This window comes from Triticum aestivum, chromosome 5A, assembly GCF_018294505.1.
Source record: "Triticum aestivum cultivar Chinese Spring chromosome 5A, IWGSC CS RefSeq v2.1, whole genome shotgun sequence".
Classification (NCBI taxonomy): domain Eukaryota; kingdom Viridiplantae; phylum Streptophyta; class Magnoliopsida; order Poales; family Poaceae; genus Triticum; species Triticum aestivum.
In genome coordinates, this window is record NC_057806.1 from 427,521,552 (window position 1) to 427,538,439 (window position 16,888).

The 16,888-nt window shown below is 43.8% G+C and overlaps 2 protein-coding genes across 2 annotated transcripts; both read left to right on the plus strand.

The window, feature by feature from the left end:
• Nucleotides 1–999: 999 nt before the first annotated feature.
• LOC123103764 (uncharacterized) lies at nt 1,000–8,774 on the plus strand. The gene is made up of 10 exons (XM_044525443.1): nt 1,000–2,324; nt 2,831–2,989; nt 3,081–3,434; nt 3,518–3,581; nt 4,533–4,750; nt 4,829–4,942; nt 5,071–5,176; nt 5,252–5,463; nt 5,868–5,971; nt 8,167–8,774. The coding sequence occupies exons 1-10, from the start codon at nt 1,056–1,058 to the stop codon at nt 8,312–8,314; spliced, it is 2,748 nt and encodes a 915-aa protein (XP_044381378.1). The 5' UTR covers nt 1,000–1,055; the 3' UTR covers nt 8,315–8,774.
• Nucleotides 8,775–8,981: 207 nt separating this feature from the next.
• Nucleotides 8,982–12,964, plus strand: LOC123103765 (20 kDa chaperonin, chloroplastic). Its single transcript, XM_044525444.1, has 6 exons — nt 8,982–9,215; nt 9,303–9,475; nt 10,410–10,589; nt 10,903–11,058; nt 11,762–11,839; nt 12,632–12,964. The coding sequence occupies exons 2-6, from the start codon at nt 9,308–9,310 to the stop codon at nt 12,803–12,805; spliced, it is 756 nt and encodes a 251-aa protein (XP_044381379.1). The 5' UTR covers nt 8,982–9,215; nt 9,303–9,307; the 3' UTR covers nt 12,806–12,964.
• The last annotated feature ends 3,924 nt before the right edge of the window (nt 12,965–16,888 follow it).

Consider the following 16,888-nt stretch of genomic DNA (forward strand, 5'->3'; position numbering starts at 1 on the left):
AAGTTTAGAGAGAGTTGTACCTTTTTTATAAGGTGAGCTCTTCTACCACTTGTATGAGCATGAGAAGAGGAGACCTACACGTGCGCTCCTCCTCCTCGCTCGCCTCGCCATGCCACGCCACGCCACGCCTCGCCTCGCCTCGCCTCGGGTTGCCTACCCGGCCCGCACTATATAGTCAGGCAGACGTCTACCCTAGCTGCCGCCGCCGTTTCGTATGGTTTCTCACCACCGTTCCAGATCATTGCGCCGGCAAGCAAGTCTTCTCCATCCCTTCTTCCGGCGTGCACCGCGAGAAGGGACAACAGGCCTCCGGAACCCCGCCTCTCGTGATCCTGTACGAGAGAGGGGCGATCAGATTTTTGGGGAGCGCACTCGCGCGACTGCTGGCAGCGACGACTTCTTCCCCGACCTCGGCAACCTCGTCCTCGATGACATGGGCGACAACGTCAACGCCGGCGGTGCTGCACCCGTTGCACCGTATGTGATTCTATCCTTCCTGTTCGAGATCGTGGTAGAATTCATGCTTCTAGTATGTGCCCTAGATGTGATATGTTCATCTGCTATGCTAGTTCGCATGATTAGTTTAATCTCTGCTGCTGTGGTCATGATTTATTTTCTGTTTATTCAGATTAAATCTCGTAGTAATTTGCTCATATTTCCAACAGTTAGTACGCTTGATCGTATGGCTGACGATGGTAAAACACTGTGGTGGCTCGTAGGTAGTTCTGTTTTACTGTTTTGTAATGATGTAATCTTGAAAGACTCTACTCCGGGTACAAGTAATATATAAAGCTCTCTGTTCCCTCAAAAATAGAAAATCTCACAGGTTAAAAGAGAGAGAGAGAGGGAGAGGGAGGCCGAAATGGCATCACGCAAACACGCCTGCCGAAGGGCCGACGGAGGCCCCCAAAGCCTAGAAAGCGGAAGGCCCAGTCTCGCTCTCGCGTTCCCACACATAAATAGGCGCGCACTTTTCCATTTCATTTTGAAATAGCCTCGGCCAAAAATTCCATCCTCCCACTCCCACTTCCCCACCCAATTCCCCTCCTCACCAAATGCCAGCGGAACCCAAGCCCCCCGCGAAGCCATGGCCGGCGGCGACCTCCACCTCCACCTCCCATACCAAGACCACAACCAGGCCCTTCATCGCCGCTGTAAGCTGTGAAGACGACGACGACGACTTCCAGATCCCTCCTCCCGCCAGCCGCCCCCGCCCCTTGAAGCCCTCCTCCAACGGCGCCATCTCGCGCCGCCTCCGTAAGAAGCTACAGCTGCCATCACCCTACTCCGGGAAGGAGAACCGTCCCGTTGCCAGCGGCACTGCTTCCGCCGAGAGTGTTGTTACAGTGGCTGCGGCGGCTGCCGAAACCCTAGCGGCCCGTTCGAGGGTCGGTACCGGCACGCGCCGCGTACCCGAGGGCAACGAAGTGACGGGTGGAGGAATCTGCGGCATATCGAGGTCCCATTCCGATGACCCCAAGTTAGGCGCCGCTGAGAAGACAGGATTGGGCGGATACGACGGTTGCCAGGGAAGTTCCAATCGCTTCCCCAGGTCGACAGAATCGAGTGTTTTGGAGTCAGGTGAAGCATGTAATTTGGGAAGTTCGCACTGTGAAGAGGCGGAAGGGGTCTCCAGGGCTTGTAATGCGGTTCCTGAGGATAGGGTGGTGGGGGGAAGATCTGGTTCATGGCTCCATGGCTCTGTCTTTGATGAAGGGAATGTGGATATAGAAGCTGAGATTGCATCTAGATCGGAGACCCAAAAGAAAGAGCGGACTGGATTTGAAGTTCATGACGGCAACTACCACTCATGTTCTACAGAATCAGAGCTTTTAGTGCCGGATTCAAAATATGGTTTTGGAGGTGCAGATTGCAAATACTTCCAAGAGCCTGGATTAGGAATCTCTAGCTTTGTTTCTGAAGACAGAAAAGTTGCTGTGGAAGATGCTGCTACTCTCAGTCCTTGGACTAGGGAGAAGGAATCAAGCTCAGCTGCAGATCATGTAGAGTATCAATCCTCGAATTCAGTTGAATCGGTGCTTCAGGAATCATGTAAGACCCAGCATTTTGAACATGGCGATTGTGATAATTTTGAGATTGGAACCCAGCTTAATGAGCTCATAAACCTGTGCATGGAGGATCAGGTGCACAGTCATCGTAACAGCAGGGCATCTACTGTTGAAGGGAATACAATGGATTCTGGGAGGTTTGAGTCAGTTTATAAAGTGCAGTGCCCATTATGTGGGTCAGATATTTCTGATCTGAGTGAGGAGCTCCAGCTATCACATACTAACAATTGCCTCGACAAAGATGAACCTGCTAAGGTGATGCTTCAATATCATATTACATATTATTAAACTGCTGTGCTAGTATAATGTTTATATTAATCATTCATGATAACTTATTGGGCTCTCAAAGGTAGTTTATTTCATTGGAACCTTAGGTACTGATGTGTTTCTTGAAATTATGTACCAGTGTTCAATATTGAACCTAAGCATGAGGTTGTTTAATATTTCCATTTACTGTGTATTAATCATAGTCACGTGGACTGTTGTTGTGTATGTGCATCATTATCTGCCTAGTTGAGTTGATAGATGAACACATGAACATATCTGGCCCATATTTTGTTGTGGATCGTGGGGCTGTTGGCAGTATGAGGCTTCTATTTCGTGTCATGTTAACTCAAGCACACACAGACTCAAGTGAGGGGAGGAGACTCTTGATTCGATATCTTTTGGTTAATGGTTTGATCATTGGCATTTCCAGTAGTTTTTGTATCAATTATTTCTCACCAACATGACATAAGATGTTTGAATTTCCTCTGTTCCAGGAATCTAATCCCAATCGTGAAAGAGGACCTTGCGATGGAGAAAATATTGAGAACAAGTGTGTTGTGGAATGGTTAAGGAACCTGGGGCTATCTAAATATGAGGAAATTTTTACCAAAGAAGAAGTTGACTGGGAGACCTTGCAGTGGCTCACAGAAGAGGTAGTCAACGTATATTGGTTGGTGTATTAAATTTGGCAGTCTTTCTAGTTATAGATAAAAGAATTAACATATTGGTGCCTATGGATTGCAGGATCTTCTAGGTATGGGAATCACTTCCCTTGGACCCAGAAAGAAAATTATCCATGCTCTTGGTGAATTAAGGAAGAAAAATGACAATGCTAATGACACAGAAGCAGATGTGTTAATTTCTGAAAATACTAAAAGGACTAAAGGTCCAATGAACGGGAATAAATTAATCACGGAATTCTTTCGGTGTTCCTCATCTGATCAGAAACAGAGAGAGCACAAAGTCAAGAAACCATCTAACTTAAATAACCAGAAAAATTCTAGTGCCAAGGTGGCTACTAGCAGAGGTCGTACTCGTAAAGCAAAGGTTAAAGATACACCTCTTTGGTGTTGCATCCCAGGAACACCTTTTCGAGTGGTATGATATTTCCAAGCACAAGTCAGTTGGAGCATTTGTCCTTCATACACTAGTGGCTTCTGTAACTAAGTTTGTTGCTGCAGGATGCATTTCGCTACTTACGAGGAGATTGCTGCCACTGGTTTTTGACACACTTCCATCTAGACCGTAAGTCAAGGTTCTTTTTTGCGTGCCAGTGCCAACTAATAGAGTAATTACAAAAGATGATCGTCAAACTTCCTGAGCACATGTTTTTTCCCCTGTTTGAATGAAGGTTTCTCAAATCTCAATGAACAATTTTGTTATGTTTTCATAGTGATCTAGTGGTTTTGGCCTAAATTATCCAGAAAGAGATGTCTGCAAACTTTAATCAGTAAAAGAGCTTCCTGCTGAGCAATCAGTTTTACGGAACCCAAAAGTATATGAAGATACCTAACCCCTATGACTTTATGAACATGATGAGGCTTTTCTTTGGCAATCTAAGTGCTTTTCTAATGAAACAGGGCCAGGGTACCCTACTACTCATCCATTATGTTAATCACTTGGTGTGTGAGTCCATCGATTTGTATGGAATGTGGTAGGAGGATTACCTTTTTCTTTAATTCTTTTCTACATATTTGAATCTGCTGACTGCTGGCCCCTATCGCGTTATAAATATTTAAAGCTTGTGCTGTAATGTTCATGGAGCTACAGCCGTGGCATCAGAGTAACTTTTGAACTTACCTAATCAGTATATACTGGTGCATATTGTAATTTTTTTAATAATTTAACAACATGTGTGCTTAGCTTACTGCAGTTCCCTTTGGAAATTATAAATTGGAACAAACAAAATGGACTTGCCAACAACCTCACATGGACTAAAGGGATAGTGGTGTGTAGACAGTTTCTTGTTTAATCAAAGAACCATTTTATTTCTCTCACTTTCTGTTAAATTATCATCTGTAACGTTTGTCTAGACTACTAGTTGACCACCAGGCTTTGTTTATTTGCATGCCCATTGGTTGTTCACTCTATCTCTAATTATATGTTTTAGTCAATTGAGTGCTTCCCACCTTAGTGATGCTACTCACTTCTATTTGATGTTTTGATGCCTAAGCTTGATGTCTTTGTCTTCAACAGATTACCAAGGCTTGACTAAGAGCTTTTGTCATGGGAAGATATACTGTACCTCAATAACAGCAAACCTTGTACACCATAAGATTGGTGTCGCATGGGATAGAATGCATGTATTGCCACTGAACAAAAGGATTACTGTTGCCGGTGTTAATTTGACATGTTTTGATGCCAACCATTGCCCTGGATCAATAATCATCCTTTTTGAGCCTCCCAATGGTAAAGTAAGTATTGTTCTGATTCGCTTCTATCTTCTGTTGGCATGATAGTCAATATCTTATTTTCCCTTGCTTGCATTTTAGGCTGTTCTACACACTGGAGACTTCCGATTTTCTTCCGAGATAGCCAACAATCCTGTTTTGCAGTCTTCTCACATCCACACTCTAATACTTGACACGACCTACTGTAATCCACGAGTACGTATTTTTCCCGACCAAAAGTGTTACCAGAAGTTCCCGCAAAAAAAGTGTTACCAAAGTTAGAGTTGAGTTTTTACGACCAATCTGCCATTAATTCTTCACACATACTAAATATTATTTTGCAGTATGACTTCCCAAGTCAAGAGATTGTAATACAGTTTGTCATTGAGGCCATACAAGCAGAAGCTTTCAATCCAAAAACACTGTTTTTGATTGGTAGCTACACAATTGGTACAGTTTCATCTTCGTGCTCTTTAATATTCAAGTGCTCCTGTATCTCATGTCTTATATTGTAACTGGTCGCAGGAAAAGAAAGACTATTTACGGAGGTTGCCCGTTTGCTTCAAAAGAAAATATATGTTGGAGCTGAAAAGCTGCAAATACTGAAGCACTTGGAGCTTCCTAAGGAAATCATGCCCTGGTTGACAGCCAATGAAGCTGAAAGTCACATACATGTTGTCCCCATGTGGACTCTAGCAAGCTTCAAGCGGTTGAAACATTTATCGAGTCAATATGCTGTAAGGATGACTGTTCTATCCTACCAGCTGCATATTATTTAAGTTATAACATCTCAAAGCTATGACTCTCTCCGTCCCATAATATAAGATGTTTTTGCAAGCTAACATTGCTTGCAAAAATGTCTTATATTGTGGGACGGAGGGAGTATCATTCATCAGTATCAGGTCAACCTGGCAGCCATTACCAGCATTCTGTTTATCTAATACCAGGATTAATAAAAGGCTGTAGTTTTTTTATGCTTAGCTTCCTGTTGGATCAATTAGCCAAGCCTTAAATATCAACGTTTCATAATTCATACCTGAAAGTTGCTATCCAGTGGGAAACCAGAATCTCAGTGCATTGTTATTCCGATGTTCCTTAGTGTCATCTATTATGATTTTCTGATGGCTACTTTGCTTTTTAGGACCGGTATGACCTCATTGTGGCATTCTGTCCTACTGGTTGGTCATTTGGTAAAGGGAGGAAAAAGACACCAGGCAGAAGATGGCAACAAGGGACAATCATCAGGTACTGTCCTGGAATTGCTTAACTGATACTCCCCCACGTTCAAAATTATTTCATGTTTTGGGCATCGGCAATTCAGCAATGTCTCCAACATGCAACTTTCGTAGTTTGTTGTGAATATGCCAAATTTTTACTACTCCCTCCGTTCCTAAATATAAGTCTTTTTAGAGATAATATGGACAATATACGGAGCAAAATGAGTGAATCTACACTCTAAAATACATCTATATGTAGTCCATATTCAAATCTCTAAAAAGACTTGTATTTAGGAACGGAGGGAGTATATCTTTACCTACTAATAAAGCGGCTATTGCTTCTGGTCGTCCGTCATTAAAATTACCCTCTAAGTTGGTAAAAATTACCCACCAATGCCATCCATAAGTGGGAAAACGATTCAAGTTTTCGGACAAAAATCACCGCCTCCTTCGCGGTCATATAGCGGCCTGACTGTTAATAAGTTGTAGAACGATGAGTAGTAGAGTGGTTGGCTGATTGCTCCGGCAGCGATGAGACCAGGGTTCAAATCCTAGCTACCACAATTTTGATCTTTCTTTTCTCACGCATGTCCTACCCATGTATGCGTTCATGGGCTGGCCCATGTGCAGGGCTTTACTCCCCTGTTTTTTTTTCATTTTACTTTCTTGTTTTTTCTTTTCTCATTTTGTTTTCTTTCTTATTTTTTATTTAAATTAATCCGGGATTTTAATATTCTAAAAGTTCCGAGTTTTCAAAAAAATGTTAGAGAAATCATCCTAGCTTCCACAATTTTGATCTTTCTTTTCTCACGCATGTCCTACCCATGTATGCGTTCATGAGCCGGCCCATGTGCGGGGCTTTACTCCCCTGTTTTTTTTCATTTTACTTTCTTGTTTTTTCTTTTCTCATTTTGTTTTCTTTCTTATTTTTTATTTAAATTAATCCGGGATTTTAATATTCTAAAAGTTCCGAGTTTTCAAAAAAAATGTTAGAGAAATCATAAAAATATATGTGAATTCAAAAATGTTTAGAAAATAAAAAAATGCAGATTCAAAAAATGTTAGCGTTTGTGCAAAACTGTTCACAAAATTAAAAAAATCATAATTTGGAAAAAATGTTCATGATTTGGAAAAAATGGAAAAAATGTTCATGATTTTGAAAAAATGATCGTGTATACAAAGCATATTCGGGAATCTGAAAAAATGTCCATTCACAAAAATAAAAATAAAAATTTGTTACCCAATTTTTTTAAAAAAGTTCGTCGATTCAAAACATGTTTGTTGAGTCAAACAAATGTTAATGAATTTGAAACCGGTTCATAAGTTTTAAAAAAATTGTAAACAAAACTAATGTTCATTATTTGTTTTTTGAGAAAATCAAAAATTTCAAAACAAAATTGTCGATTCGAAAAATTGTTCACTGATTCAAAAGTATTTTATGTCTAAGATTTGATTAGTTTTCCGAAAATCTTTATATATCTTGGCGTTGGGAGTAGTTCGTGGTCAATGAGATTTGTTTTTAAAGTTTTAAATGTTCCCTTGCGCAACATAATGATAAGTGTGGCATGCATTGGCAAATTCATAGCCTTGGGATTTACCGCGGAATGCATTGTGATCACGTGGACATCGCGACCATCATCGGTTAGGGTGAGAAAAATAAATAAATGGCAACATGGTGAGCCACTATGTTAAAATAGAGTATGCTCATACATCAGGATATTGAGTCATACTTATTTGGTGAGCCATAATTTTTTGTCTCCCGTTGCAACGCACGGGCATATTTGCTAGTATTATTAAACCATGGAAGCATGTTTCATGACTATAATCATGTAAAGCTCAAATGTTTCATATTTCCGAGGGAGTAGTAGTCACACTGTAATTTCCCTAAAGAAAATAGTAAAGAAACCATTTTAACACTATTGACACTTTCCAACAATGAGATTGTAGTACTGTAGTTTTCACCTTATTTCTTCTGACGAGTTTTCACCTTATTAACCTCGCTTAATAGTTGTTCAAAATGAAGAAACTGTTCTAAGAGCTGGAGTGAGCATTCTTTTGGGCAAAACTAAATGTAATGTTGTCTACGCATTAGAGAAAACATAGATTTTTTTTGTTAGTTAGTGTTTCTGAAGTTATTTTCTCAAAACCCCAAAGCCCTGATGACCCGATTACTGTTTCTGGGTTGATTCTGAAGTTCTATCTGCTGTTTCTTCACCTCTACAGATACGAAGTACCGTACAGTGAGCACAGTAGCTTCACAGAACTCCGAGAATTTGTCCGGTTCATATCACCAGAGCATATAGTTCCCAGTGTAAACAATGATGGCCCTGAGAGTGCAGATGCTATGCTGGCCCAACTGTTAAATGACTAGTGAAATCTACCACTCCACGGTGACAGCGTGAACTACTAACTACCGTTAGTAGATCACCTCAATGAATGCCCAAAGATACAGAGTGAAGGTGAATCACTTTGTTTGCTGTGCTGATGCCCGTAGTTTCTGCTGCTGAGATCCTGACGCAGGAACGTGCCAAATGCTCGATGGCAAATTCTCTGGCAAAGCAATTGCCCCACCGAAAGAAGTGCTACAACACATACTTGTGAACGGGTGAAAATAAAAAATGCATGGCTGAGTAGATCACAATCTTTTTTTTACAGTTGTGGATGATTATGGGTAAAAAATGTAAAATCACAGGACCGGGCTATGTGAGTGAATATTCACAAGTACTCCCAATATTGTGCATCAGTTTCTTCTGTAAACTAGGTTCATTTGTGTACAATCTTTGGGCATCACCAGACGAAAGGGCTATGTAGTGATTATATCTCATTTAATTCGGGAATCCCTTTGTTTGTTTGATAGTTGACTTATGTGCGATCATTCAGTTTGCAATCAAGTCTCGCTTAAGTATACAATTTTCCCGAGTTTGTTTTAGGTAATCCAATTTTTTAAAGATGGTCCAGGGTTTGGTTAAGCGTCTGCATTCCATCCGTAACATTTTTCTCCCTTTCATAGTGGGCTAGGCAGCGAGAAGCCACCCATTCGCAGACAAAGCTGGGCCGGCCCGAAGCGATTCCCAGCCCGAATCCTGCCCGGCGGCCATCTTCTAGAACCATCCGGCATCCTCCTCCTTTCCGTCCTAAACCCGAGAGTAACAAAATCCTTATCCCAAGCTTAGCATCCCCGGTCTCCTCGGTTTCTCCTCCTCCCCGAACCCTCGCTCCATCACTCTCTCCCTCTCCCACTCCGGCGCGCGCTCAGCTGAATCTCGCCGCAGGTACGCGCCTCTCCGTGCCCCGGAAGCTCAGCTTGTTCGGTCTCCTGTAGTTCACGGCGTGATTTTGTGTGCTATTGGTCTCGGCAGGAGCAATGGCGTCGGTGCATCTGTGCGGCCCGAAGGTGGCGTCGGCGGCGATGGCGAAGCCGGCGCTGGCGGACGGGCTCCGCATCCCCACTTCGTCGTCGGCGCGTCCCGTGCCGACGGGGCGCAGGCTCCGGGGCCTCGTCGTCAGGGCCGCCACGGTCGTGTCGCCCAAGGTAACAATCAAATGACTGGGCCACAAATTGTCAGATACTACCGTCTATTCACACAATTTGTGCTAGCTCTATGACTGCACCTTGCACGTAGCCATTATTTCATAGAAGGAAACTGGATAGGGTGTAGGAGAGGAAACTGCAATCCAAACACTTGCTCATATCCAGTTTAGAATGGTTAATGGTGCTTTAGGGTACTGCAAGGTGGAGCCTTAGGTCTGAGAGAGCAAAGATTAGTTACTCGTTAAGAATTGCTTGTCAGAAGATCTTCTGTAATCCTATTACAAAACACAGATCCACAGCCTAAATTGTTTTTCAACACAAACTGGAGTGCATAATTGAATAGGTTTTCCCTTCATATGTTGTTTCTGTTGTACATATGTAAATTTCTGCCCTTCTTGTCTTTATGTATATATTTTTCGAACCCAGCTACTCCGCTGTCTTGATGAATATAAAGACCATTACCATAAATAGCATGAAAAATATGAGATAATTCTGGTTTCCGACCATTTCTGATGCAAATCCTTCAATGTAGTTACTGCAGATCCATGAAAGTTCCAAATGGGACTTTCAGGACTCAAAACATAAAATTGATGTAATCCCCAAACCTGCTAGTAGGCGTTCAAAATCAGCACCACACTTTTGTGAGTCAATACGTGTGAAACCCAGGTGGCAAGGAACAAATCTTTGCCTAACTTGTGGTGTGGCATGGCTGCGCACCAACCAAGTATGTTCATGTGCAAAGCTACAGCTTTCTGCAGTTTACTAAACACACCATATCACCCACATTATATTGTAGTTGTTCAGGCGAAGCAGGTCGTTGCTCACTACAAGTTAGTTGTGATACTGTTTAAACTTCTGAGAACTTAATGTGCAATCCCTGGCCTTTTCGTTGTTACCTAAGCTCTACTGTTTATAAGCTGGTGAATTTTTGCAGTATACTTCTGTGAAACCATTGGGAGATAGGGTACTAGTGAAGACCAAGACTACTGAGGATAAAACTGCTGGAGGGATATTGCTTCCAACAACAGCTCAGTCAAGACCACAAGCAGGGGAGGTTGTTGCAGTTGGAGAGGGGAGAAGCTTAGGCAGCAACATCGTTGAGATCAGTGTTCCGGTATGTACCCTATTTGGTTGACTAAGATTATCTAGTGTTTGGTGATAGGACCTATACCTGTTTAGCAGAGCATGTAAATAAAATAAACTGAAAGATAAATCACCTAAATGTGTTGTTACTGAAGTGCCATCTATGGGCAAGAAATAATAATACAACTTAACTGCATGTATTTGATCTTTTTTCACGTCAAAATCACTCTATGTTCTTGAAGACTACTCGCATGACCTCTTTGTGGCCACAGTTTATGTTATTATCCTATTCAACCTAATATTTTACTGCGATGAGAGGAAGTAACAATATTATCTGGTTACAGGTTGGTGCCAAAGTTATTTACTCTAAATACGCTGGCACCGAGCTGGAATTCAATGATACCACCCACCTCATTATGAAAGAAGATGACATCATTGGTATTCTTGACACTGATGACGTGAAAGATCTGAAGCCACTGAGTGACCGTATTCTCATTAAGGTCTGTTTCAACACATTATTTTGACACTCTTTACTGAGTGGTTACTGTATTCCTCTTGTGAACAGAATGTGTATTCAGATCCTTTCTTGGTTCCGTACTACAACTGCACACTCAATTTGCATAGGCTATGTTATTGGCAAATAATATTCATGGATTATGCATCACGTTTAGAATATCGCACTATGGTATAGCACCTATTCAACAGAAAAAATAGAGGATAATTTTACCCACTAATGATAGGGCAATAATAACTCATTAACAACCGAACAAAAAGTGCTCTTTCAAACAAAAAAGAAGCAACATAGAGCAAGAAAAATACTCTTTATGTTATTTGCTCTGCTCTGTTTTGCTCATGAGCCTTGGCAACCTCATTTAATTGAAATAAAAAAAGCTTGTTTGTATAACTCCTCAATTTTGTTCTTTCCTGCTCTTTCTTTCTGCCCAACTGCCTTTAGTTCAGATCCACTATGGTTCTATTCCAGGCTCACCATGCTCAGTATCTGTGCGACTATTTGCATCGTGATTGTCAATGTGAAGTTTTTTTTTTGCTTCAAGCATTCAGATTAGACAACAGCGGAGCTAGATTCTCTATAGCCAAGGAAAAACCTTAATTCAGATTGCCAGGATCTATTTCTTTCTTGTCTGAGTACAGTTTGTAATATGGACACCAGCACTGAAGTTTTATATTCTCCTTTGGCATTAGGTTGCAGAGTCTGAAGAGGAAACTGCTGGCGGTTTGCTATTGACACAGGCGTCGAAAGAGAAGCCTTCCGTTGGAACAGTGAGCACTTCTGTTTGTTATGCATTTGCCGCAATTAATCAGATGACCTATGATCATAACTGCTTATAGCCTCAAACTAGAAACACATCAACTATGAAATAGTTGCATGATTGCACCCCTTCACATAATTATCGTTCTGTGAGGTGTTGTTTCTATGTGATCTGTATACTTGTTATGTTAATAGTATATGTGCTCTTAGCTATAAGGAAAGGAGGAACACCAGATCTGTGTTGAAGAAGTGTGATTAGTCAGTGACCAAGACTTGTTTTGCCCTGCCCATATATTTTTGCTCATTTTGTGGTGACCTGTTTTTCTCCTGTTGCTTTTGTGGCTTTCCAGTTTCCTGTGGTATCTGTGAGATACTCCCTTTGTCCCTAAATAAGTGTCTCAACTTTGTACTAACTTCACACTTATTTTGGGACGGAGGGAGTACCACTTTAGGTACATCACTAGTAGTAAAACTGAAACAACTATGGAGATGCCTAGATGCCTAAGAAGTAGTACTCATATTGCTGGTTGACTAGGTTTGATAGATAGACTAACCTTCAACTGTGGTGCCAATCCTAAATTTATTTTTACTATCATATGAAACATGAGCAATCAGGCATACCATACTCAGTCATTTAATCTTTTTTTGGGTTCCCTACACCCACTTTATACATGACTGGTTGGAGCAACCCTCCTGTCCTGGGTAGCTATCCATGTTGATATAGTCATATAATCTTGAGTTCTTGACGCTTAGACTTGTTCGCATGAGTTACAGAGCTGTGACCACTTCTCTGGCTGAAACAGGTGGTCGCTGTTGGCCCCGGGCCATTGGGCGATGATGGCAGCAGGACACCATTGTCAATCACTCCTGGAAGCAGCGTGCTGTACTCCAAGTATGCAGGAAGCGAGTTCAAGGGTTCGGAAGGCGAGTACATTGTTCTCAGGTCATCCGACGTGATAGCGGTGCTGTCATCATAAGCTTGCCCTGCCCTACGTGAACTAGGAATTTTGATATTTAGTCCAAAACCTTGTTTGGTTATTGCTCTTTGCTTGTGATTGGTGAACTGTGAATTGCTTCTTCGCTCTATCGTGGAAATGCTGCTTGATAGTTTTAATAAGATGACGGCTTAGACTTCAGAAGTGGCTGTGCTCTGCTTCTAAGCGTCTTGGTTTGGTGGGCGTCTAAACGTTGACAGATCGGCAGGGTCAGCGTTTCTCACGAAGATTGGCCGACTGAAAATAACCCGCCATGTGAAGAACGCTTGGTAGCTGTAGTAAAAAAGCATGCTGACATTGCACTTGGCTCGGTTGGTGAACCACTATGCTGGATAATACTACTCGTCTGCCAGAGTTGGTGTATCGGTACAGAAGATTTGTCTCTAGGAGGATATAGTCATACAAAAATGCTATTTGTGCGTTGTTACCTGACCAGCTCTTTCTTGTCAGCGAGACAGAGACTGGCAAATCGTTAATGCGGCATCTGAAAGACAATGTCCAACTGGAACTGATGCCACCCGGAGAGCGAAAGGCAGATCTTAACAAGGACACAAATCTCCCCAGTCAATTCTGGCGACCTAGCTTTTCCGAGCCTGCGGTTCGTGAAGGAAAAATCAGAGCCCTGTCACGACTTTCGCACTGTCTCTGGGACGTGAGAAGCTGGCCGGGTCGACGCCGCCGTACCCAGCCACCTGGTCAACCAAAGCCACGGCTGCGTCCTCATCGGCCGCACCCGCGCGCGACCGAATCAAAACACAATACACTCCCAAGACCCCGTGCCGCTTTCCGCAAAGCACGAGATCCTCTGGACTGGGGTCGTCCGACACGGTCACATTCGCACCTCCCAACTTAATCACGCCGCGGCGACGCGCGCGTATATAGCCCGCTCCGCCCGGCGCGCACCCTCCGGCACGGCACGGCACGCACAGGATCGTCTCTGTCTGTCTCCACGGGACCGATGGCGAGCCACGACGCGCTCTGGGCCAAGCTCTGGGAGCTGGAGCTGCAGCTCGCGGCGTACAAGCTGCTGCACGCCGCGCGGCGCGGGGAGGAGGACGACGCGGGCGCGGACGGCGCGCGGGAGCCCGCGGGGGCCGGCGCCTGCCGCCGCGGCAGGCAGTACGACGCCTACATGCGCCGGCGCGACGCCAGGCGCGTGTCCGTCGCCGCGGCGCACAGGAGCCACCACCACCAGCAGCAGCAGAGGCCGAGCGGCGTCACGCGCGCCGGCGGCAGGCCGAGCCCGCTCACCGTCAAGTGCGCCGCTCGGGACACGCCGCAAGTGAGGAGGACGGTGCCGTCGGGAGTGTCCATCCCGGCCACCCCGAGGAAGGAGCACGGCGCGCTGCCACTGCCCAGGAGCAGGACGGTGAGCAGCGGCGCGCCGGAAGCGAGGCCGCAGTCGCACAGAAGGCGGAACAGCGTCGGCGGGGACTTGTTGGGCGACTGCGCCACGCCGAGGCCGTTCCTCAGGCGCGGCAGCGGGACGGGCGGCGCGATCGGGAACCTGCGGTCGCCGAGGGTGCACGACCTCCCCAGCGGCAGCCCGAGCCCGAGGCGGCCGCCGCAGGACCAGTTCGTCCCAAAGGTGGCGGCCGGGCGCCACCTCCGGTCCGTGTCGGAGCTGCCGCTCCACGCGACGGTGGAGTCACCAAGGTGGGCGGAGACGCCGCGGCCGGCCCAGTCACGGGCGAGGAAGCAGTGGGGCAGCCTGGAGAGCCCGCCGCCGGTGATCTTCTCGGCTCCGGCGGCCAACCCGCACATGGACCTGGCCAAGGGGCTCCGGAAGCTGCTGAGCTTCGTGAGGAAGGGCAAGAGCAGCGAGCACCAGCGTGCCGGCGGTGGACGTGAATCCGGCGACGGGAAGCCCGTGAAGGGGTGGACAGCTTGCTCCGTCCTTGATGGCCCGTTCGAACGTGCGAGCCTGGAGGGGCACCGGTTCCCCATGACCCGGGCAGTCGGCACCTCCGGATGAGGCGCGTGGGCTGGCATTGCCATGGCACGCGGCGCCTAATAAAGAGAAACCGTGATGCCATTAGATGCCCTCTGCGTTGCTCGTGGGGTTGCTTCGTCGACCGCCATGCTTTTGTAGCTTTGTATTGTGCTCCATGAATGAACTTGTAGATATCCGCTTGTGTGGTCCGCTTGTTTGAGAGATGTGGCGCGAGAGAAATGCGTATTTAAGGCCCTGTTTGATTTCAATAAGTCACCTGACTTATAAGTGACTTATAAGTCATGTCTGTTTGGTTGTCACCTGAGCACACCTTCCCACCTTGTTTTTAATTGTAAAGGTGATGGGACCCATGCAAAAAAGGATGACTTATAAGTTTTAAGTTAGGGTGGAACAACTTATGACTTATAAGTTGGGTCCGTTTGGCAAAATAAGTCACTTTTTACACTTTTCAACTTATAAGTTAGTGACTTATTTGGAACCAAACAGAGCCTAAATCACAAATTTCTCGCCTATGCAGCGAGTCATCAATCATGTTAAAGCCCGATGAGGGTTTCTAGTTGAAGATGGATCGCAAAACCTGGATGTAGCGTTTGTGACAGGTCGTCCACGGGTTTGGAGCAAGTTCTTTTTTCCTCCCTTTCGCTTTTCACGTGCTCCCGCTGTTTCTGTTTATTCTGCATGTTAGTTTTGAACCAAATCAAACTTTCTATAGTTTAATTTACTCTAAAGAGTGAAGTGTATCATCAAACTATTTCGAAGGTGTCAAATAGATCCTCAAACTATAAAAAGTGTCATGTAGGTCCTTGAAAATCTTTGAAGTGTAATAAGTGTGTATATATGTGACACCTCTGAAATAGTTCGATGACCTACGTGACACCTTTGAAATAGTTTGAGGATCTGGGTGACGATTTTTATAGTACGAGGACACCTCTGAAATAGTTCGAGAACCTATGATGCACTTTACTCTTTATTTTTTTTATAGAAAATAATATGAACTTTCACAGCAACAAATATATATGATGTGGAAATATATTCAGCGATGACTCTAATTGTATTGATGTGATATCGTGGATGTTAATAATTTTTCGTATAAACTTGGTCAAAGTTTGCAAAGGTTTACTAAGATGAAGCTAATATGCAGAGCAGTACAATGGTTTCTGGAGTTGTTGTTTTCTTTTGTCTAAAAATGAATTACTTGCATTTCCCCCCTTCAAATATAGAGTTTATCATGAATGCAAAATTTCTGCTACCGAGCTCAAATGCATCCCTGGGAACAATACAAAACTCTGATTTCTTTTTTTGTGCCAGCAAACATTTTTCAATGTTCTGCCTACGTGCGAAATTCTATTGAGAAATAACATTCCTATTATTGCTCTGGGATAAAAAAATGATGCTCCAATAAGACTATTTTTGAAACATTTTGGAGCGCCAATTTTGTTGTCACTTCGGGTACCTCTGCGAATGTTTATTGTAAAGAAAAAAAAATCAGAATTTTTGAATTGTGTATCTATTTTTCCAATATTACTGTTCATAGAGGGATCATTTGAGATTGGGATTAGAAAGACACTTAATATGTCTTAGAGAAACATACATTCAAAGTTTGTGAATCCTGTGCGCGATGCACACAAAGATATTTATAAGGCCTCCTTTGATTCATAGGATAGGAATACCATAGATGACATGTATCTCAGACCCTATAGGGAAAGTGATGTCAATTGATTGATATGATATGATTTTGTTTCCCATTAGGTCTAGGCTAATGTTTGAAATACGAAGGATTGGCTCCTATGCTGTATAAGAATACAAATATATTCCTACAAACCAAATGTCTCCAGACGAATTTTTCCTAAGTTCACAATAACATACATTCAATATGTCTCAAAAAAGTATAACAAGCAAAAGAGCACAAAGCTCGAAACAATCAGACACTAAGAAGAAACAATGACTCAATCACATATCCAATCACTGAATATCATTAAGCCCGGTTGAAGATACCCCGTGCAACATCTTCAGTCGGTCGCACCCAAAGTCCGTGTACCCACTATTGTCAATGAAGTAGGGTAGATCATGTAGGAATGAAGCTGGTGACCTTGTAGATAACCTACATGAAG

What these genes read in the sequence shown, in the direction of transcription:
- LOC123103764 (XM_044525443.1), top strand. Translation starts at nt 1,056, where the DNA reads ATGCCAGCGGAACCCAAGCCCCCCGCGAAGCCATGGCCGGCGGCGACC. An exon ending in GACACACTTCCATCTAGACC is followed by an intron (nt 3,582 to 4,532) that starts GTAAGTCAAGGT and finishes TGTCTTCAACAG; the next exon opens with ATTACCAAGGCTTGACTAAG. An exon ending in CGACCTACTGTAATCCACGA is followed by an intron (nt 4,943 to 5,070) that starts GTACGTATTTTT and finishes ATTATTTTGCAG; the next exon opens with TATGACTTCCCAAGTCAAGA.
- LOC123103765 (XM_044525444.1), top strand. Translation starts at nt 9,308, where the DNA reads ATGGCGTCGGTGCATCTGTGCGGCCCGAAGGTGGCGTCGGCGGCGATG. An exon ending in TCGTTGAGATCAGTGTTCCG is followed by an intron (nt 10,590 to 10,902) that starts GTATGTACCCTA and finishes ATCTGGTTACAG; the next exon opens with GTTGGTGCCAAAGTTATTTA. An exon ending in GTGACCGTATTCTCATTAAG is followed by an intron (nt 11,059 to 11,761) that starts GTCTGTTTCAAC and finishes CTTTGGCATTAG; the next exon opens with GTTGCAGAGTCTGAAGAGGA.